Raw genomic sequence first — 22,479 nt, 5'->3', positions numbered from 1 at the left:
CGTTTAAATATAATAAATTTGATCAAATTGGTTGCTTTAAAATTACAATAAATATGAATTTCGATATATATGAAAATTGTATATTTAATTAAGTACTTAATGTAAACAGTTTGCAACTCTATTAAAAAATAGTTACTGTTGATATTTCGCAAAAGGAAACTGAGTACTAAAAAGTTTCCTGGTTTAACTTAAATTTGTTAATTATAAATTGGAACTACAGTTTCAATAAATACATGAATATCAAATAAATAAAAAAGATCACTTATCTTAATATAGATCTTATCTTTTCTTAATTTCCAGTTCAATTTTGTATTTGCTTTTCTTGAAGAAAACTTTTGCTTCTCATTCGTACTTATACAAATTTTTTGTATTAAACTTAATGAAATACATACACCGCCCAAATTTATTGTCATTTTTAATTTAATTTTCAATAAACATTAATTAATAATAGTCAAAATAAAGGCAGATATTAATTACAAATTCCTGTTTAAAAAATGAACACGAATGACAGGAATGAGTTCGTTATTTTTCGATATTAAATACGTCGTGATTTTTACAAGTACAAATTTTGTCAATAATAACTGAGTTTGTTAGATTCATTCGAGTCCGATCACAAAATTCAGTTTCTACTTCAGAATATGACCAACTTGATTTTCTTAAATATATTTATTTCGAAGGAAACAATAACTACGTTAACGTTTGCTAGAATTAAAACTATTTATTTCATGTGTGTGATGCTGTTTCTTTAAAAATCCTTAACGATTTTATTAAAAAACGGTTATCGACAATTAAGAAAAGATAATTTCTTTATCTCATTACTCAAAGTTAATGTCTTCTTGATTGAAATGCATTCTTACATTATAGTATACAATATTACATAGTATAAAAAAAATTATTAAATAATTGTAATTTACGTATTCCATTCTATTTTAAAATCTGTATAAAAAAATGGAGTACCATGATTGTAAAATGATTTTATTCTTCCTCTTGAATATGAATTTATTGTAATTTCTTACTATTTCTGAAGAATTTATGCCCTATTGGTTATAAAGTAATTATTCTATTATTAATTTTACAAAAGTATTTTAAATCGTACTACAAGTATTATACGTTCACACTATCGTTCGTTGTGTTGCGTTTCATTATCCGTCCAATACAATGTTTCCTAAAGAAGTCACGATCTCAAAGGGTTGAAGAAAGAATGGAAAGTCCATTCGGGGGAAAAGTGGGAAACCTCGATATACAACAAAGCAAACAACGTCGTCCGTTTATAAGCATAAATAGTTCGTTAGAATGAAATGTTCAAATTCACGCCGTCCGTTATCCACTGTGATCTCATTCAGCATCGTGCGATAGAGATTTCGCTCCAAAGAGGAGCCACGATTTCAGTGGATTGTAGGGAAACCGGGAACATCGACTCGGAAGAAAAGTGGAAACACCCGATACGCGATAAGGGAGACACCAACACTCCCCGATAACGCAGAAAAACATCAACGTACGATGCGCACGCATCTATCGCAACCACCGTGCATGCATAGTACTGGAGGGACAAGGGGTGAAAACGGAAGCTCGCGTAGATAGGAAGGGTGCAGTCGCCTCAAACGTCTGCTTGATCCTCCTCTTGCGTCGGACCTCCCCTTTAAGCTTTCCGTTTATTCGGTTCCACCTTCGATTTTTCCCTTTAACAACCACCCACGATGGCTCTCGATGCCACCGAGAAAAGCTACATCTTGGACGCGAGGAACAGCTACGAGGATGTAAGTAACATCGTGATTCATTTATCGTAATCTCCGCTGTCTTCTGATCCTACGATTCGCAGAAACATGGTCGCGCACGGTACAGTTAAGAATGTTTCCCACGTACCTCTCGGTCCAGAGAATTCCACCGACAAAATGAGCAACGGTGGCTGTTTAATTAAAGAAGCGAACCAAGTGCTAATTCTATTACGGAGAATTATAGGGTTTTGGATATTTTTGGGTGATCCAGTTTCAAGTGTCTCTTACGCGACGAGCTTTTTGTTTGTAGGTGTTGGTTAGTGGATTCGTGTAAACGGATGAATTGATCTATCGTTGTCCCACACGAGGCTGTTTAGGTTGCAAAACACTTTCATTGAAGGGTGAACATGAAAACGAGCGTATCGGTATTGTTCGAATTTAATTTGATGTATGAATAGTACAGTCGAAGTTGGAAACTGTTGTTCGAGAAAGTTGACCACACAATTCGTATCATTTACAAAAATACGTCCTATTTCAAGATATTAAAGGATAACGAATATAGATTCCAATTGTAAGTGGACATCAAAATTCAGACGTGTAATTCGAATTTCTACGTTGTTTCTTTTTCATTGAAGGTAAAATTCGAAGATAAAAATAAAATTGATTTTTAATTTCGACAAAATTTCTTATAAGCTGTGTAACGAGGAAAATGGAAGAATTTTAGAAATTGTTTTCGATATATTTTTAAGTGTCATGTTTTCTTGAAAATGAACAAAATGAAAATCTCGTGTTTCGAAGTGTCTGACAGTACTATTGCAACAAAGGAGAAAAATCTATAAGTCATCTCATACGTATACGTATATGGATTCTCTTCCTACGCATTTCTTTCTTTCATCCACTTGATATATGTACCTTGAAATTATTTTCCTTTCACGTATATAAGGTAAACCGTTTAAGTAAGAACATTTAAATATCTCTATTGCTTATGTACATGTGAGAAACTGTACAAGTTAAACTGTTCGAAGGAGAAGAAATAGCGATGGGAACAAACTTTTCCAGATCATTTTTTTTCGAAACTTCGATGTCATTGATATTTTTTTTTACATATTATATACTTATATATTATATATGTCACTATGTATTTTATATTTATATATAATAGATTGTATCTTCAAGTCATATTGCGTAGAAAAATTTTAAGGGAAAGTTTTCAAAAAATTAATACTGTGTGACATATTTTGCATGAAAAATATAAAGAAATGATTCAAAAAGTACTTGTTATGTTATGAAGGGATCGTTTGAACATTTATTAATTATTCTGTGACAACATTTTCTGACTGCTTGGGGTTGTTGACCTATTTATTGCGGAAAATAAATAATTAATCTATGATTTCAAATTTGATTCAATGAGTTTCCTAAGTTTTCATACACTTCGATATATTTAAATTTGTTATCTTGTTCACAAAAATATGTCATATATGCCTAATCCATAAATATGTGTGGACAGGGTGGGGCATTTAAGTAAGACAATTATTCTTGGTCATACTGTGTACTAAATCATTTTATGTTTGATACACCTATACTTCGAATTTGTATTTAATGCAATAAAATCATGTGATCTTGTAAAGAACTTTGATACTTAGATACTGTGAGATTGACGAAATAATACATACTATTATAAATTACTAGGTTGTACAAAAAATATTAAACGATATTAACCAAGACAAACACTATTTGTATTTTTAAAATGGTAAAATATTTTTTTTCGAAAAGAATATCATTTTACTTTAATTTATTTGATAAATTTTGTTCTTCGACAGAACTTCTTCTCGCGTTTAAAGATTGAAAAAAGTGACTATTATATAAAATGTAACTTATTTACAGTGTGTAAAAAATCGTCAACTAAATTTCTCAAATACTTAGTGCATGATCGAAGTAAAATTTTTCAATTTTTTTCTTCAAATTTTGTTACAAAATCAAAGGGTAGTGCAGCAGGTGGGATGAGTATTTCGCAATTAATATTATTACTGTGAAAGTTAAAATTTTTATTCATTTTAATCCTAAACAGGGTGGCAGTCTCGGTTCGGAGGAGTCTTACGATGATATGAGACAATTAGTTGGGGTAAGAGACAATTAATTAACTAATTAGAAACCGTGGTTTACTAGCCTTAGCAATTATATACTATTAATGTTAATAAATACGAACGATTGCATTAACTTACGTTCCAGTTTTTCGTGTAGATTTATTAAATTCGAATGCATGTAAATGGGTAAAAACAATACGAAAAATTGTTAGATATGGGGTAAATTGAAAATACTTTCCATAAGCGCGTGTAACAATAACGATAAACGATCGTAAATGTTGAAGATCGATTATAGATGAATACTATCTCCATCTAGAAATTGCATTAGTTACTTCATACAACAAAAAGCAGGATGTCGAAAGACAACGGAACTTGATTTTACCGAATAATCTTTAGTCTTTGAATTAATTAAATTCACTTAATTTATTTCAAGTTTTCTTTCGAGGTCTTAAAACAATGTGAATTTAACGTTGTATGCAACGGAAATGTAAAGATATTAATAAAAACGGCTTTCGGTAACGTACAATCGAATCTTCTGACTGTTGTCAGTTTATTAATATCTTTACATTTCCTTCGAACAACTTTCATTTACTATTTGTAGACACAAATGAAATCTGACTTTGCAGGAGAAGAAGGAAGAATCTGGAAAATTCAATACTCTACCTCTGGCTAGTTTTAATTTCATCAATTCCATTATCGGTAGCGGTGTAATTGGTAATACGGACATTTATGATTAAAAAATCCATTTTTAAACGCCGAAGTTTGATACACAAAAACGTCTTTGAACAATTAAATGTGAATCGCTCTATGTAGACAACTGCAATGGCAATTGTATTCATGAAACAAACAATAGATACTTTCTTACGCTTTCGTACACCATAATTATAAATATATCGTGCGAATGGGTGTATTTTTTATATACAATACCACAGAGTAAAGAATAAAATGTTCAAGTAAAAAGAAGAAAAAAGAACAAAATTGATCTTGAAGTGTTTTTGGTGTCTCGTCTATTGATCTTTCTCGTTCAACTTTCTTGTGCTCGATTCTTTCGACTCAACGTGTTTTTAAAACGAGACAACTCGTGCACAACGATCAGTGAAGAAAGATGGTAAATTAATTATGTTTTACGCATTTGGAGCTTCCCGGATGAAATCAAACATCGTTGGCCTTCTTTAAATTCAGTGATTCGTATTAGCTTTGTTTCTTCTAGTGACGTTATTGGCTCGATGCCCGACTTCATTTGGACACTCCATATGACGAATGATTCATCGGGGATCACCTACCTCCGAAAGGGGATACCGAAGTGCTAGTTTTGCTCGATATAATTTATATATAACGGACGAGATATTTATAAATACACGCGAGTACTGTATCTACACTTTAATGCCGCAAAATAGTGGGCCATTGTATCACGAATGCAATTACCATGCGGAATTACAGCAACGAAACGTACAAAACGAAATTAACGATTTCATTCGAACGTAAATTGACAATTACTTCGGTATTTAAGAAACGACAATTATCTTCAATCGTCGCGAGAGAGAACGATGCAATTGTAATAAACACGTTTCAGGTATACCCTACGCCCTCCATCAAGCTGGATTCGGTCTTGGAATAGCGTTATTAATAGTGGTAGCTGGCCTCACTGATTACTCTTTAATTTTAATGGTCAGAAGTGGCCACATCTGCGGGGAGATGAGTTACCAGGGTTTAATGAGGGCCAGCTTTGGTCGTACTGGATTTTACATTCTCACCACTCTGCAGTTTATTTACCCATTCATAGGTAAATGGATTTTCCGTGTAACTCGTCCATTATTCCACAGTCATTGTTACGATCTCGAATGAACGTTATCCGTTTAGCAATTATAATTTATCATTTAATCGATCGAAACAATTTATATTTACGTACCCGTAATACATACCGTTCGTTTTCAAGCTAAACTCGATCGTTTCTCGATAATAGAATCGCTTTTGCGTTACGTTCTGCATTGTTTAGAGTGCTTGAATGAACATTTGAACACACCTTTATCCACGAGTACCCATTGTTCTTAAACGAAGTCTTCCGTTCTTTGCAGCGATGGTCTCTTATAACGTCGTTGTCGGCGACACGGTGACAAAAGTTTTAATAAGGGTAACAGGGATGAGCGAGACGAGCATCTTCGCTCACCGTCAAGTGGTCATTTTCTTCGCGACGGTCTGCATTACAATACCACTGTGTCTTTACAGAAACGTTGCTCGTTTGGCCAAGATCTCTTTCCTTTCATTGGTCTGCGTCGGTTTCATACTCTTGGCCATCTTAATACGGATGGGTACGATGTCCGCAATTGTGTGAGTGACTCAATCAATCGTACTTTCGCGTACCCTCGATAAAGCATACAATACCTGGCGAATGGTATTCGATCGAACGAATCGACACGACCAGATCGGATAATATTTACGTACGAATCAGAGACTAAAAACTCCATTCACGATGGATACGCGATATAAATAAATTGGATCGATTGATCAATTGAATTTTGTTAAATTCTGCGTAAACTGGTAACTCGCGAATCGTAACACTTCAATTTCGCTTCTTTTGATCCGTCATCGTGTCGCGTATGCAGATTGAACAGTTGTCTTCACGTGATGCTAAACTGTGAAAATCGTATAGAATCAATGGCAAAAATATTTGATCGTTTTTCGTACAAAACACACGACAATTAAAGCGATCGAAATTTATATTCAAATACTCTCTTCCAAACGTTATTTTATCGACTCGTTTTCTAATTCTTAACTGTTCGAAATTATTCACGTTATCGCGTCGGTATTTCGTTCAGAGAAAACAACATCTTCCATTCAATTTTTTTCGTTTTCGAGGAATACGAAAGCATTTCGTCCGGTCGTGTTTGTTCGTCACGATCGAAAACAATTTCGTCCACGGTTCTGGGTTCCTTTGTTCGTCGGACAATGAAGTATATTTCTCCTAAGTGTATTTCAGATTACTTCCCACGACGTTTGTACATTGTCAAATTCGTACGATTTCTTTCAGATGTTCACAGTACAGGAAGTAATTGAATACGAATCGATTTTCAGGCCAACCCAAGAAGACAGTTGGCGTTTCGCGAACTTCCCCGGCATAATACCTTCCGTTGGGATTATGGCATTCGCCTTTATGTGCCATCATAATACGTTCCTTATCTACGAGTCCATAGAGAGAGCTACGCAACAAAAATGGGACGTCGTCACACATTGGTCACTTTTCACTTCGTTCTTGATCGCGGCAGCCTTCGGTATAATCGGATACGCCACTTTTACCGCGTACGTTCAAGGAGATCTTATGGAGAATTATTGCTGGGACGATGATTTGATGAACTTTGCCAGGGTCATGTTCAGCGGAACTATTCTCCTGACCTTTCCAATCGAATGCTTCGTCACCAGGGAGGTGAGTTTTCACAATTTTCTATCCTACCTTCGACAAAGGGAAACCGTAATAACACTTAACAGTGGTAGTATTTTTATTTAATTTTTTAAATACAGATCAATGACAAAGTAACGACGTTCCCTATCGCGTAACGATACTTTAACGATTCGTGCAAAGGAAGAATAAAAAATTAGACAAAGGGAAACCGTAATAACACTTAACAGTGGTAGTATTTTTATTTAATTTTTTAAATACAAGTCAATGGCAAAGTAATAACGTTTTCTATCGCGTAACGATACTTTAACGATTCGTGCAAAGGAAGAATAAAAAATTCGCGTTTAGAGATAAACGGAAAACTTGCAAAACAATTTCTGCTAATATGGTTAGGATAGAATGATGATAACGTAACGTGTACATAGTGACTACTTGTAATGATTGACTAAACATGGTGGATCGTGAAGGGGAAATGTAGAAAGATGAACAAAAGGATTGTTTAAATTAAAATGCATATCGAGTAATCGGTAGAACGAGGTATAACAAACATAATCGTTGTTAATACCCGCGTTTGTCGATAAATTTTGAATTTTGTCTAGGATTGCACCTACAGTGAGTTAAACGGGTCCTTCTTAAGAAAATCTAGATCGTTACACCATTGTTGTAAATAGAGTGCAGCCAAGGTTCGAAGAGATATTATTGTACGTGGAGTACAGTTCAGATTCAAAGAGAGGGATTCTTCGAACCACTTTAACGGGTTCATTGGAAACGTATTCGCCCCGTTGTTGTTCATTTCACCGTTAATTATTCGTATAAAAGTGGAAGATCCATAATAAGTCTTCGTTCTACCAGAAATATGTAACCGTTGATCAATTGAAAACGCTCGAGTGAAGTCTTCCAAAAATAATATCACACACATTATCGAACGATTTATAATAAACTATCGAACTATTGATTACTTAATGGTACTTAAGCGTGGCCCGAGAAACAATAACAAAAATCAATGAAACGAGATCGTATTCTCTCGGTGATGTTCACAAATTGTCGACAATTGACAACGATCGTTCAACTGGGAAATGTTTAAAGTCCACGTGCGCGGAGAGAATTCTGAGAGAAATTAAAATGCACATCGAGCGATCGGTAGAACGAGGTATAACAAACATAATCGTTGTTAATACCCGCGTTTGTCGATAAATTTTGAATTTTCTCAAATTCTGGGTAAACTGGTAACTCGCGAATTTTAACACTTAAATTTCGCTTCTTTTGATCCGTTATCGTGTTGCGTATGCAGATCGGACGAAAAATTGTTGAACGGTATCGATATGAACTTTCAACGCTGTAAAAACCTCCATATTAAATCTCTATTTTATCGTAGGTTGTTCTAACAGCGATCAAAGGGACGGACGAACTGGAAGATCACACAGCATACGTTCCTAATTCCGACAGGAAGTATTTGATCATCACACTGTCGATAGTACTCGTGGCGTACCTGATCTCGATGTCTACGGATTGCCTCGGTTTGGTCCTCGAATTGAACGGTATCCTAGCAGCTGTACCTTTAGCCTACGTTCTTCCTGGCCTCTGCTACCTCAAACTCGAAGAGGGACCAGTTCTCTCGCCTAAAAAGCTCCCTGCCCTCGGTCTGATGACCGCCGGCGTGTTCGCCGCTGTTTCCGGACTGCTATTGTTGATCTTGAACTGCGGCACATCCGGTTCCTGCGTGCACGGAAAGGTAATGCCATATTGTGTCGAAAGTTCGAACAGTTCGTCTTTTAATTCGAACACCAGCACCATCAGTCCGATGTAACTTTCGCGTTTGGAACAAGTACTTTTGTACTTATGAAATCGAGTTTCAATTTTTGAAACGGATTCGTACCCGCGGGACCGGTTACTCGCGAATATACACGTATTAAGAAATGATAACGGAAGCTACTGGCAACGAGAAGCTATTGAAATCATTCGTGTAGATCCTTTATCATCGTTGACGTAAATTTGAAGAAGTTAGACGGACAAAATGCTCGAAAAGTGTTTCTTCGAATCAAAAGACGAAAATCAAAATATATTTCCTCGAATTCTAAACACTGGTAGGACGAATATTGAAAATACCGATACGAGGGCGAGAAGGCAAACCAAACGTTATATGTTGAACAAAAGAGAGCTTTAAAATAAAAGTTACGATATGTCGGATACGACATACCTTGGGAATTTATAAGCATTTATCTGTTAAATTTATCAGCATTTATCTTGTTAAACATGTGAAATTGAATATTTTTAAATCAAAGATCTATAGACAACGGTATATGCACTATACGACTTGCGTTGAGCAGATTTTTTTCCAACACTGCAAGATTTATAAAATATTTTTAACAGGCAAACGGGAAAAAAAAACGTATTAAAGGTTTTATCGCTATTATTATTAGTTTTGATATTAATTTTAGTATTTCCTAATACGAGCTGAGTAAATTAGATTCTGTACATAATAATTAACGCTTCCTGATAATGCACACTGTATTAATATTCGTTAACGATGGATGGACGCTACTAATTGGTATTTAAATGATTATTCTCAAACATATTAATTAGCGTTAAATTTAAACTCCAAGTGGAACGCAATAGCAATTAAAGATTCAAAAATTATTGTATATATATATAGCTTTATTTAAATATGTACATTTTAGTAGCATTAATTTTAAGTTACTTAATGTTAAAGTATTCGATTAGGTTTAAATTGTTTAAGCATTCTTTTACAAAAGGTTGTGACAGTTACTCAGCTCTTGTTAATTAGAATTTACGCGTACCTGGATGAAAACTTGTATAAAAAATATGTACAATTGATCAAACGGATAAGTAATTCTATAATTGCCAGCATGAAACCTAATTATAATCAGGAATTGAATGACGATAATTGATTTAATTACATTATATTAATTTTATTTTTTTCGATAAGTCGATCGAGTATCTCGAACATGACGAGATTGTTCATAAATGAAGTGCAAAAAAATATTTTCATTCAGTTACGATCAAAAACTTTCTTTATTAATGGCAGTATATAGTGTTCCATCTGACTTGAATTTAATTGTATATAATATTTATTGATGAACACAGCTGCCAGGAAAGTAATACTTATAGTTACAAAGTTATTTGAATCGATATTACTTTGTTTGCGGCAAGAACTATTGACGTACTCAATTAGTAAAGTAAAAGTTGGACGTACTTAAGAAAATATTTATTCGTGCGATTGCCAATAAATACAGTGGGACGGGAGACACAGAATAGAAAATGAAAATTCAATTCTTCCTTTTTGACGATGCATACTTCAGTTGATAAATAAGTACCGAAACTAACACGTGCAAAGAGAGCATCATTTCCATTGGATATGTACTCAGTATAGTCGAAAATATTGTTTGTCGATAAAAAGAATACTCATTATAATTAAACAACAAATAATATTAAGCTGTTACGACACTATTTTTCGAATCTTTATCGTAGAAGCATATAACGAAAAGAAGGATAGTGTATTACGATTTTGTATTAAAAAAAAAAAAGATAACACAATAATGTTTGTTTATTTGGTATTATATTCAACACCTGTTGTACCGTAAACTGATGAATTTATTGTCTTTCATTACTTATACTTTTTCGATACTTATTTTATTATGTTTTAAAGATTATTTTCAATAACTGTTGACATTATTGGTATTTAAGAGTTTAGAAATGTGTTTATAAAAAGGTGTAATTTTTTTTTAATACGAAATCAAACTATTTGCTTTTTGAAAACGTATAGATATAACGGAATAAATATATGTATAAGAATGTTTCGTGAGATTTAGTGCAATTAAGAAATGAGGTATTTGAAAATCTAAAATACGATCATTTTTTTTTTTTTTTGCATATACTCGTGGTTATCAAATTTTTAGAGGCTTTTATAATTATAATATTCATTGCAAAATTAAATTTAAATACAATTAAATTAATCCGAATTAAGCAATATGCTAGAAATAATTACATTTATTTACTAAAACATATAAATGCACTTAATGCTTACTAATTAGATGAAGTGCAAATCTTATTTTAGATTCAAAAATATCTTATCTTTCTCTTGCATTGAGTTTTAAGAAATACAATATATTAGGCCTAATAAGTATTAATTAATATAAATAAATGCTACTCATTAGAAAAGAAAAAAAAACAACAATCAAAGACCACGATAACGAAAGTATTTAACGAAAATTAATAGGAAAATGAAATATTTAACTAACGTTCCAGTTGAAATCTTTATGATAGAGAGTTCGCGCAAAATCTACCGGGTGTCCGTAAATTTGTACATAATATGTATATGAGTGTATCTATTTGTGTATTTAACTTTTGCCTATTTATATAAATTATAATACAAAGCATATATATATATATATATATATGTATATATGAAAGTATTACATTTTATAAACTGTTGTAAAATAAATTTATTTGTTACATCTTTGAATTACATTTTCTAGACATTTTTTTCTTCGTATAGATTTCTGCTTACAAAACGTTTCCACTATACAGGAAAATGGCGCAAACTATTTTCACTTGTACATAACACATTTAGAACAAATTAGTTTCGCTTCTTCTTTGTAGTTTTTATAATTCACAAGACTTCTGAGAAAATGTAATACTTTCGTTTACGCTAATATACTAGACCATGTACTTTGAAAACTATTTTTTCGATTTAAGTTTCACATGCACTTCTTAGATCGATTCGAAGGGTAGACACGTACTTCAAATAAGATTTCGATTCTATTATCCCTTCATATATGTGTACACATACGCGAGTGTATAAAATGTTAGAAAGTGTAAACATTGAGAAACTATATAAACCTAATTTTTTCAAATACTAAAAACCTTAAAACGATTAACCATTCTTTAAGGCTTAAGAAGACAGAAAGAACCCTTAATATATGAAACTCGTTAAAATTCATACTTGCATAAATTGGTTAATAAAATTAACGAATTTGCAGAAGACTTAATGTACATTCTCTTTATCTGTTATATATTTCAATATATGTATATCAAAGCACCTTAGTTCGATAAATTAGGAAATATTGCAAGTTTTTCTCGTAGACTCCTCGATCCTTTATTATTATTTACCGATTTCTTTTAAAAATTCAACGAAATTTCCTGATATATTCTAAGAACAGTAAAGAACTCCCTAGAATCTTTATAAGTCAACAAAATCTATATACAGGAAAAATGGTTGATATTAAATCCACTTTCAATTGCGAGTAGTTTCTCAATGTTCTAAAAAGTTTTTGAAGTTCTGTCAATGTAAAATATATAAAACTATAAAGTACTGTAGAAATTATAATAGGTAGACGTTAGATATTGAATTCACCGACACAATGAAAACTGATGCACAAAAGTCGAGACTATATACGTATATTCTACGGACACTCGGTATTTCATTAATTAATCCGAACGAAATGAGATTGAAAGTTGAAAAAATGTACAACATAAAACGAACAAAAAATAGTCATTATTGACAATCGTGCGTTGCAGACCAACAACTAAGTGAAAAATATAAAACAAAAAATGATAATCTGATGTCACGATGAAGAAAAGAGTTCCATATAAAATTAAAATCTTTTGAAAAACAAAACAGGTTCCTAATTTTTTAAATAATCACAAAGTCTTTCATTTGTATTCGTGATCATATTTTTCTATGATTGATTTGTCCTATTCTCGTGAGAAGTAGTAAACGTTTTTAGACGTATCATAAATTTTTGCTTATTTGTATAGCTATGAAAATAAATTCATAATAATTAACTATCAAAGTGAACTATTAAATATAATTTGTCTGTCTTGAACAAAGCATGTAAAGTTAGCTTATTGTTCCATATAATTTGCATATTAATATTGAACGAGAACTTTTAATAAATTGGTAGTGATTTGTCGTTGTTACTCGATTTGTACGCATTTTTTTATAAATCTTCGCTTTTCTAACACCAAAATATTTTCTAATCGCATTGAAGATGCACAAAAAAAAAGCGCCACGGTGTAATCTGTATATAGCCGATCTTGTTTCTGAAATAATCATACGGCGCAATAATCAATTGTGATCTAACCAGTTAGATATAGAATGTCTTTAAAGTACGTATTTTCCTTCCAGATGATAAGAAAAACTTTGAGAGTACAGATGCTTTATTTTTTAAAACAATAAACAGAAAATTATTATTTTTCGCAAGATTGTACTATACATAAATATGGAACGGATTAATAATGCATCCAATATTATTCTGATTATGTACTATACATAAATATGTGCTGATTATGTATTGTACATTGTTTACCATTAGTCAGTGTCTTCGATGAAAATCATAATCATTGGAAGACACGATACTAGAATATTGAATAGCCAGTTAGCCAACAATTTTGATCTTCATGTACCACCCGCTTTAAAACAGCCATGAACTTGTACAAAATCGAAAGCATAGTAAACAAAGGATATATAGTATTTAGTATTTTTTGTGAAAGACTTCATACAATTTTTATTCGTGTTTAATTGTCAAATATATAACCGCATTAACTTTTATAAGTATGTGTACATGGGATTGAGAATGTAATCAAGACCAGAATTAATTGCTGATATATGTATAGATACGATCTTGGAAAATTATTGTTACCAATTTGCAACGTTGGATGTCGTTTTTTAGAACCAATGGGTGTTCGCGTATTATCGTAAAATTTCTTTCGACATTAAAAACATTTTTAAGTGCAGCATCGTTTTACAGTTATTAATCATCGGATACTGATAGATCGACGGATTGCACTGATTTGCATTTAGGTTTGTGAAATATTCGTGATACATCCATAAAAACAATGGTAATCTTATAATGGCTGGTAAAACATTAATTGGAAATCAAAATAGTAGCAACGTCAAAATTCGCTTTTAAAACCAGCTAGAACAGAGGGTAATTGAACTTCACATAGAGAACAACAAAATTTGAAAGTCCCGAAACATTCTTACTCAATTTTGTACATATGATTTACACGTTTGGTATCAATTTAATTTTCATGAAATATTTTGTATTTTTCAATGAAACGGTCACGCTAATATTTCAATCTAGAAATGGTGCTTATAAAATACGTTGGGGTGAGAAAATTGAATGTGTGGCAATAATATTAGATTGTGAAGAGGAAAGATCGAAACGTGAAGGAATCAAAGACGTTTCACGATTATTTACATTTTCTGTTTTAATAAATAGTGTATAGCATAAATTATCGAACGATACCCATATTAGAGATCAATTGAGTCTCGTTGTTTATGTTCAAATTTTCCACTAAAATCATGCGGTATATAATCTGATCAAACTGTTCTATCTCGTTATACCCTGGCTTCGTGATGAACAATATGCGAAGTGCCATTTAAAAAGAGTAAAAGTGACCTTAAAATGACCTTAGCACGTCCAGCCTTTGTCCTTAAAGTTGTCCTTCGCGACTGACTATCACACAATCAATTGCTCTAGTTCAACGTATTTTCCGAAATATATCCATTTATAGATTAAAATAAAACACCTTGTACGTTATACATGACAATTTATTAAGTTAGAAGCCTTTGCATTAGTAATGATACTTACTTTATAATATTACTTGCATCCAACTTGATGCAAATCATCGACGAAACGATAATTGATTATGTAGTAGCATAAAAATTTCACTTTACTTCTGCTACTAAAGTCATTTAACGTCAATACGTTGGATGTTTTATGTATACTCGGCGCATAAACGAAAAGTGACAATACACATTGAACAAAAGTGAATGCAAATCATTTCGTAAAGATTTTTTCAAGTGCTATGTAAATTTTTATGGCTAATATCATTGCGATACGTTGTGCATTCTCCAACAGGTTCACAATCCGTGCATGAAACGGGGATATTGATCTTTATACATATATTTTTATATTGCAATCTTTATAATCAACCTTAATTATAATTACTGAGAATCATATTAATATTGCAATATCTTTATAAATTGTGACCTATATACTCCAATTTAGTTACTATTATAAGTAATTTCTCATTTAGTATGTTCATTAACCACAAATTTCTATAAATGCTTATATTCAAGTAATGATACTGTTTTATTAAAAACCAATGAATATTGATGTTTGTATTTATAATTTTTACAATTTACAATTGCAATACCAACTGTAAATACTTTCTATTTTGCTCAAATGGATTCTATTTATTTTTTTCATAATATTAATTGAAATAATGTACATACTGATCCTTAATTTTGATTAAATTGAATCTTAGAACCTATCCATAAGTATGGATGGTAAGTTTTCATAGATGACTAACTTCTCATTTATTTATACATTATGTTCTATAAAGAGAATTAAAAATTTTAAATAAAGATGAATAAAATAATTTCTGATCTGGCTAAAAAATTAAATGAAATGACTTTAAAACCTGAATTCAAGGGTATAGAACAATCAATTATAAATTCTCTTACACCTGAAAAAGATATAATAAGAAATTAAAAAAATGTATGGATGAAGTTGGAAACAATTAATTCAATTATCAAAATGGAACAAACTTAAAATGAATAATATTAGAAAGATTTTCCAGGAAGTATGTTCATCTGATTATGCCCATTTTTATCCATAAAATTTATAGAATAATTAAACCTATTTGTGTTGTGCTCGTATCTAATGGGAAAGCTCGAAAAATATTAAAGAATAATTTCAAGCAGGCAGAATGCTGAAGTAATGTGAATGTTTATAAGGATTAAGGAATCATTTAAAGGCATTCCACAATGAGGGCCAATTAAATAAAACAATAAAATATATTAAAGAAGTACCTAGGAATATAGATAATTCTATAACACATCATTTAAAAAACATAACAAGCACTTAATAGTAAATTATTAAAATGTTTGTGGTTTATGGACTAAACTAAATCAAGTATTAGCTAATTATAATTTGCATTATGATATCATTATATTTATTAAAATGTGACTAATTAGCAATATATTTTTTACTGAGCTTGACTTTATGAATACAGGATATATTAACAAGATAGAAATGTACATACTAATAATTTTAAACATGGCAGTTGAGAACTAGTAACTATCAAAATGACATACTTAATCTTTATATGGAGCAGTTGATATATATTGTTGAGCAAAGTTTTGATAAAGTGAAGTATCACTCAGTTTTTTGTATTGTAAAAATTGTTTGTATACCTTCTTCTTTGCTTGTTGCAAGTAACAGTAGCACATTGTACAGCCATTGTTGAAGTTATGGACATTAATGCAGATGTTAAACTTATTATTTGATTACTATAATTTACCACATACTCTTTAGTATCTATAAAAATTTCTCCAACAACATCACATCCACAATCTTCAGATCTCCACCTGATAAAGACATTGAAGCTAGTAATTGTATTTGTAATAACACTCATATATAAATACTCTTATATATGTGCATAACTTTTGACATATTCAAATGACACTTATTATTTAAATTATAAATAATTAATATTTTAAATGCCCTTATTAATTGTGTATGTAGTAAATTATTACATATGTATAATATTTTAGAAACTTATGTTTCAATTAAATTTTTTTCTAAAAGTATGGCCACTTTTCTCATTGTGTTTGTAATGTTATATAATTTGTAAAGGAAATAAATGTTTTAATTAGAGTGATTTATATGTAGAAAATAGCTAACATGTAGTTAGATTCAAATAAGATGCATATGTGTGTAAGATGCAATTATAATATTGTGAAATTACAGTTAGATATGCACACAACAAGCTTTGATTTTAATAGCATATAGCAGAATGTAATTTTCTTCAAGTTGTTTTATTTTCGATAAAGTGAATTGTTGATGATCATTATTATGCTTAAGAAGCATAGAGTTGATAATCTGTGACTTACTATAGAGAATGCAATAAAAAGTCTATATATAATGGGTATACTCTAATGTCAGCAGTCATTTCTTCAGTAAACCAATATTTGATTTGCTAAGTATACCATACATTATAAAATACATTATGCAGTATCATAATTTGATTTATATAATTAATGTTTAATTCGATAAAAGTATATGTTAATTTTAATTCAAAATTATGTACATAAAGAAAAAAATATAATAGATTTGCCCCTGTTGCAGGTATGTTACAATTGTAACAAATAGTTTCTGAATAAATGCAACTGTATTTACTCTGTGATATGTGTACAGACAGTGTACTTGTATGCTTTGTTGAAACATGTCTATATTTAGAACGTATTGTAACATTTATTGGACTTGAGTAATAAATTCAAACAATAAAGAATGAAAAACATTTCAAATTATAATAAAATATTTTTATACCTTTCCCTCCTTATTTTCATTTTGAATTTATGTTTGTGTTTTTAAACTGCACAATTGTAAAATCTTAAGAAAATAAATATTTTTCTGATATTTGCAAATACAAAACATTTTTTTAATTTCTTTGTTAGATTCTTTCACCAATGTTCATAGCGTTTCTTTTTTTTCAGTTAAAAATTATTCGTTACGTAATTTTACTACTATTAATTGATTAATTTACAATCTATAAATATACAATGTATCATTAAAAATCGCTTGGCGCTGATTTGTTGTGAGCACTTGTAGTTTTATTAAACGTGCAAATAATTGTTAGCATGTATTTGTTTTTGCAGTATATCCATCGATATGATTATTTATTGCACGTAAGGAATCAACCGAAATTTTGGTCGTAGTTTTTGAATGTAACAGAATCAATTTATTAAATTTTATTATGTAACGTGAACAGAGGTTAGGGGGAAACAGATAAGATGTGAAAAGAGTAACATAACTAAACCAATTTATAAAATAATAAAACAATCAAAAACTTAGTAATAAAATTGATTCTGTATTTGATCCCTCAACTTACTTCGTTCTCTATTACTTATAATTTCAAGGAGAAATATTCAAATTAAAATCAATTGTTGAGTGAACGTAGATTGATGTTAATTTCCGTAACAATTGTTAAAATATTTTAAAATGTCTCAAATTATAATAACTGATTCATTGCTGCGATCTGCTTAGCACATTACAGTTCACATCAGTCTTACATGTTTTTATATTAATCGAATCATTTTTCGCATTCCTTTACAAAAACACAATTGACTTCACTGATTATTCTTTTAAATTTTGACTACGAGTTAATTATCAAATTCCTTTGTAGTATTCTTTGGTAAGTTTGAACAACGATAGATTTTAATAATTATAAGTACATTCAGCATGAAAAATGTCAAAAACATCTTTGGTTTCCGAGGAGGGGAGTTCGAGTCGTAGCTTGATTTCCAAATGCATTAAAATGGAAGTTTTGAAAAACGATCAGTTAGCTGATACGTATGAGAAGATCTATGGAGATGAATGTCGTATTTGTTTGAAAAGAGCTGTCGAAATTTGTGAACTATTTCGAAATGGGGACGCTATTCCTCATAAACTTATGGCCGTTGCTTCCGTACAGGTTAGTTTGCCACTCTGTTCATGATAATAACACATGAAAAGCGAATTTCTTTCAATTTCAATCCTTTGTTTTGTATGTTCTTTAAAATTTAATACTGTATGTTCTTTGTGACTTTTGAGGAAGTTTTTAGGATTGATGTGATTTATCCTGTTAACTCCAAATGACTGGCCAACAAGAGTGGATAGAAACTAGTTTGAAATTTTGAAAAGATACAACAATTAGAACTCACTGTGTTTTCAACAAGTTTAACATTCTGCACTTGGATTTCAACTGTTCGGTCATAAAGCAACTATTTATATGACATGCTATATACAAAATTTCTGTTGTTAAAACTTTCTACTTTTTATGATAATAATAATTGTTTATGGTAAAAATCTTTAGTGTTTCAGTAATGCTTGTTTTCACTAACAGTTCTTAAGAATTTGAAGACAAAATATTAAACTTAATATAATAATGATTTTACTTTCAGAAATATATTACACATACATATGTGAACAATATTAAAATCATTCATAATTGAAATTTTTAATGTTTAAAGTAATATATTTAATTTGTTATGATAAAAACATGTATGATAGATTTTTCATATTACTAAATGATCCAAATTTTTTATACTAAAATGATACATATTTTTTATTTTTAGGTAGAAGAAGGAGATGGTTTACCCCCAGTGATCTGTTTGCCTTGTAATCAACGTCTGGATGCATCCTATAATTTTAAATGTCAAATACAGAATTCAGATGAAAAACTACGTCAACTTCTTAAATTAAAATCTTCTTCTCACGATTCTGCTAGTAGCGCCAGCATAGTTACAGCAATAATTGCTGATGTGATATCTAGTGTAATATCTTCTGAAAAGGAAAATAGTGAAAGGCAAGAAATTTGTTCTTCAAATTTCTATTCTGATAATTTTTGTTTTACAAAAGGTGAAACCTCTTTTTGCTTGAATTCAGAGAGAAATTTGTTTTGTTACGAAAGAGAACCGCAGAGTCAATTAAGTAACACACAACAAAAAAAAAACACGGAAAGTGAAAATGTTTATAAAAATCTATTAGAAGATTCTGTGAGTCAAATTGACTCAGTTAAACAAGAAGAACTGTCCTTATTCGATGAACATGTTGAACACAGTGAAGTAGTAGATTCTGTGACAGAGATTAATTCGATTAAGGAAGAAGAATTATCTTTATTTCAAGAACATGTGGAACAAAATAAAGACACTTCATTTAACAGTGATGTAAATAATGTTGAAGTATCACAGAATCAACAAGAGTTAGAAGAAACATTAAAAACAGATGGCACACAAGATGATGAAGAAAAACCACTTATATCGCGTACAACTAGATTACGATGTACACAGTGTATTAAATCCTTCCGTACAAAAATGGCTCTACAGAGGCATGCTATTGTACATAAGCGTAAAACGAAATTACGGTATGTTTGTTATGTTTGTGACAAACAGTACTCAACTCTTGCAAAAGTGAAAAGTCATGTTATGATTTGTCATGAAGCACATGACAGGAAAGAAAATATTCAAGATAAGAGAGTCGGTTATGAAGAAGAGAAAGGAATTACAAGCATACAAGATAAAAGGATTAATAATGTTCAAGTATGTGTGCATTTTGTCTTTGTTACTATGCGTCAGATTTTATTTTAGTTTGCAAGTTATTACTGCAAAGATTTTTAGGTGTCACTATAGATTTATTTTCTATTATACTTTTTTATTTTATTACCACTGGTTCACTATTCACTTTAACGTGACTAATATTTTTATACTTTAGGATAAAAGAATAAAAATACAGAGAAATGATGATCCTTTAAAAGAACAACGAAAAAGTTTGAAATTTACTTGTAAAGTCTGCTCAAAACAATTTACTTATCAAAAGTCTTTTGTAACACATGCTAAAAGTCATCCAGAATATAAAGAAGAATTGGATGATTCTTATCGGTGCCCAGTGAAAGAAAGGTCTGTGGAAACTGTTGAAGAAGAAGAAGATAATGAAGAAGAAGAAGATGAAGAAGACGAAGAGGATGAAAACCTTCCTGCTGAAAGTTTACAATGCACTCAATGTGGAAAATTATTTGCTACAAAGAGAAATCTTAAGAGGCACCTTTCCACACATAGTGGATTAAAGTACACTTGTGGAACCTGTGGTAAAGGATTTTCAAGAGTAGATAAATTGAAAGATCATGAACAATCAAAACATAAAGCTGAAATATTTGAAAGCTCCGATTTAGATGATAGAGATGATACAGACAGTATAAATAGGGGAGACTGTTTAGAGGGAAGAAAGAAAGTAAGTTATTTCAAATTATTATGTATAGGATATTTTGAATTTTTTCTTTTTAAGATATTTAAGCTTTTATAATCAGAGTAAAGAATTTTTGTTCTTTAATGTAATTTTCACAGAATTGGAAACTGTTTTAGGATCGTCACAATAGACCACACAAATGTGCAATGTGCCCCAAATCTTTTGCACAGGCTCAGTCTCTAGCAAATCACATAGAACGTCATAAGCGTGTTAAAGAAACTCAGAAAAGGTTCCTTTGTGAGGTTTGCAGCAAGTGTTTTGCCCAAAGTGGTTCTCTTGTTGCACATATGCGTACACACACAGGAGTAAAACCGTATGTTTGTAATGTGTGCAGTAGAGCTTTCACAAAGAGCACTTATTTACAATTGCACCTACGTACACATAGTGGAGAAAAACCTTATATTTGTCAGTATTGTAGTAGAGCCTTCGCTCGGGCAAATACGTTGGCACGACATATAACAATGCACACAGGAGAAGCAAAATATCATTGTCAAATTTGTACAAAGTCATTTAGAAGACTGACCTCATTAAATGAACATACATATACGCACACTGGACAAAGACCATATGCATGCAAGATTTGTACAAAGAGATATAACAATGCTGGTTCACTTTATGCACACAGAAAAAAGTGCAAAGCGCAGCAGTTATCTAATACTGGATTTGCAGTTTCCATGGAAAACTCTGTACAGCAGCAGGATGTAAATGTTCCACAAGTTTTGATTTATTCTCAAAGAAAGTTAGTGGAGGATGCAACCGTTGGACAAGTTACACCCACACCACAGTACATGATTGCAAATGTGCACAATCAGAAGAGTTTGGGATCAAATATTATTCAACCGTTTACGGTAGAAGACCCAAATGTTTATACAATTAATTCAAAGCAATTTAAGAATCCCTATTATACAATCTATCCAAATATGTAAGATAGTCACGTGTGCGGAAGATTGAATAAGAATGTCTTTTTTAGAATTACTAGTGTGTTTTTTGACTTTTTTTTAAGGAGTGATAAATACAAACGTGAAAATAAAGAGTAGATAATTTAAGGTAAGTGCCAGAATAGAAATAAGTAATAAGAAAATGCAATACACGAAAGAAGTTGTAAGAGGAATTTTAATGAGTTCCTAAAAGTAGAATGTAATAACATGAACAAATCAAGACTTTTTAATTAATTAGGATGTCAACCACATTTTTAAAGGTATGTACTAATTCAGGTTGAGATTAAATCTCTTTAATTATTTAATTTCAAATTTATATACGTAGTAAATTAAAGAACTACCTTGTCACTGTTTATATTTCATTTGAGGATTAGTGTGCATGTACACTAAATGTTAATGCAGTTTTTGCATATTCGAAACATTTTTAGTGTTTATTAATATGCAAATATGTATTTTGAGTATGTGACTACATACTTTTATCAATGTTTTAAGCATGATTTCAATATCGTAATTCAAACTTAATATTATTCCCTT

General features: G+C 31.0%; 1 protein-coding gene and 1 long non-coding RNA gene across 4 annotated transcripts; both read left to right on the top strand.

Annotated features, from left to right (window-relative positions):
- Positions 1 to 1,572: 1,572 nt before the first annotated feature.
- LOC143145164 (uncharacterized) lies at positions 1,573 to 22,292 on the top strand. 2 transcript variants are annotated; one of them, XM_076308257.1, is made up of 10 exons: positions 1,573 to 1,757; positions 3,784 to 3,837; positions 4,426 to 4,513; positions 5,373 to 5,582; positions 5,875 to 6,127; positions 6,872 to 7,220; positions 8,569 to 8,925; positions 19,342 to 20,304; positions 20,477 to 20,992; positions 21,124 to 22,292. In XM_076308257.1, exons 1-10 carry the CDS (start codon positions 1,698 to 1,700, stop codon positions 21,931 to 21,933), a joined length of 3,660 nt encoding a protein of 1,219 aa, XP_076164372.1. In that variant the 5' UTR covers positions 1,573 to 1,697; the 3' UTR covers positions 21,934 to 22,292. The 2 variants fall into 2 exon arrangements, with proteins under 2 accessions (XP_076164372.1, XP_076164373.1); XM_076308258.1 differs by having other exon boundaries at positions 21,106 to 21,236.
- On the top strand, positions 18,426 to 19,065 carry LOC143145167 (uncharacterized). Of its 2 annotated transcripts, none has more exons than XR_012991625.1 (2): positions 18,426 to 18,698; positions 18,829 to 19,065. It is a non-coding gene; the product is annotated as an uncharacterized LOC143145167 (long non-coding RNA). The 2 variants fall into 2 exon arrangements; XR_012991624.1 differs by having other exon boundaries at positions 18,822 to 19,065.
- Positions 22,293 to 22,479: the final 187 nt, after the last annotated feature.

The sequence above is a fragment of the Ptiloglossa arizonensis genome, chromosome 4 (genome assembly GCF_051014685.1).
Source record: "Ptiloglossa arizonensis isolate GNS036 chromosome 4, iyPtiAriz1_principal, whole genome shotgun sequence".
NCBI classification, from domain to species: Eukaryota; Metazoa; Arthropoda; class Insecta; order Hymenoptera; family Colletidae; genus Ptiloglossa; species Ptiloglossa arizonensis.
This window is presented reverse-complemented; position numbering and strand designations above follow the sequence as displayed.

Bases quoted from the DNA above. Each gene is read 5' to 3' on its own strand.
- LOC143145164 (XM_076308257.1), top strand. From the start codon at position 1,698: ATGGCTCTCGATGCCACCGAGAAAAGCTACATCTTGGACGCGAGGAAC. The intron at 20,305-20,476 runs GTATGTGTGCAT...TTTATACTTTAG, and splicing joins AAAGGATTAATAATGTTCAA to GATAAAAGAATAAAAATACA. The intron at 20,993-21,123 runs GTAAGTTATTTC...AAACTGTTTTAG, and splicing joins GTTTAGAGGGAAGAAAGAAA to GATCGTCACAATAGACCACA.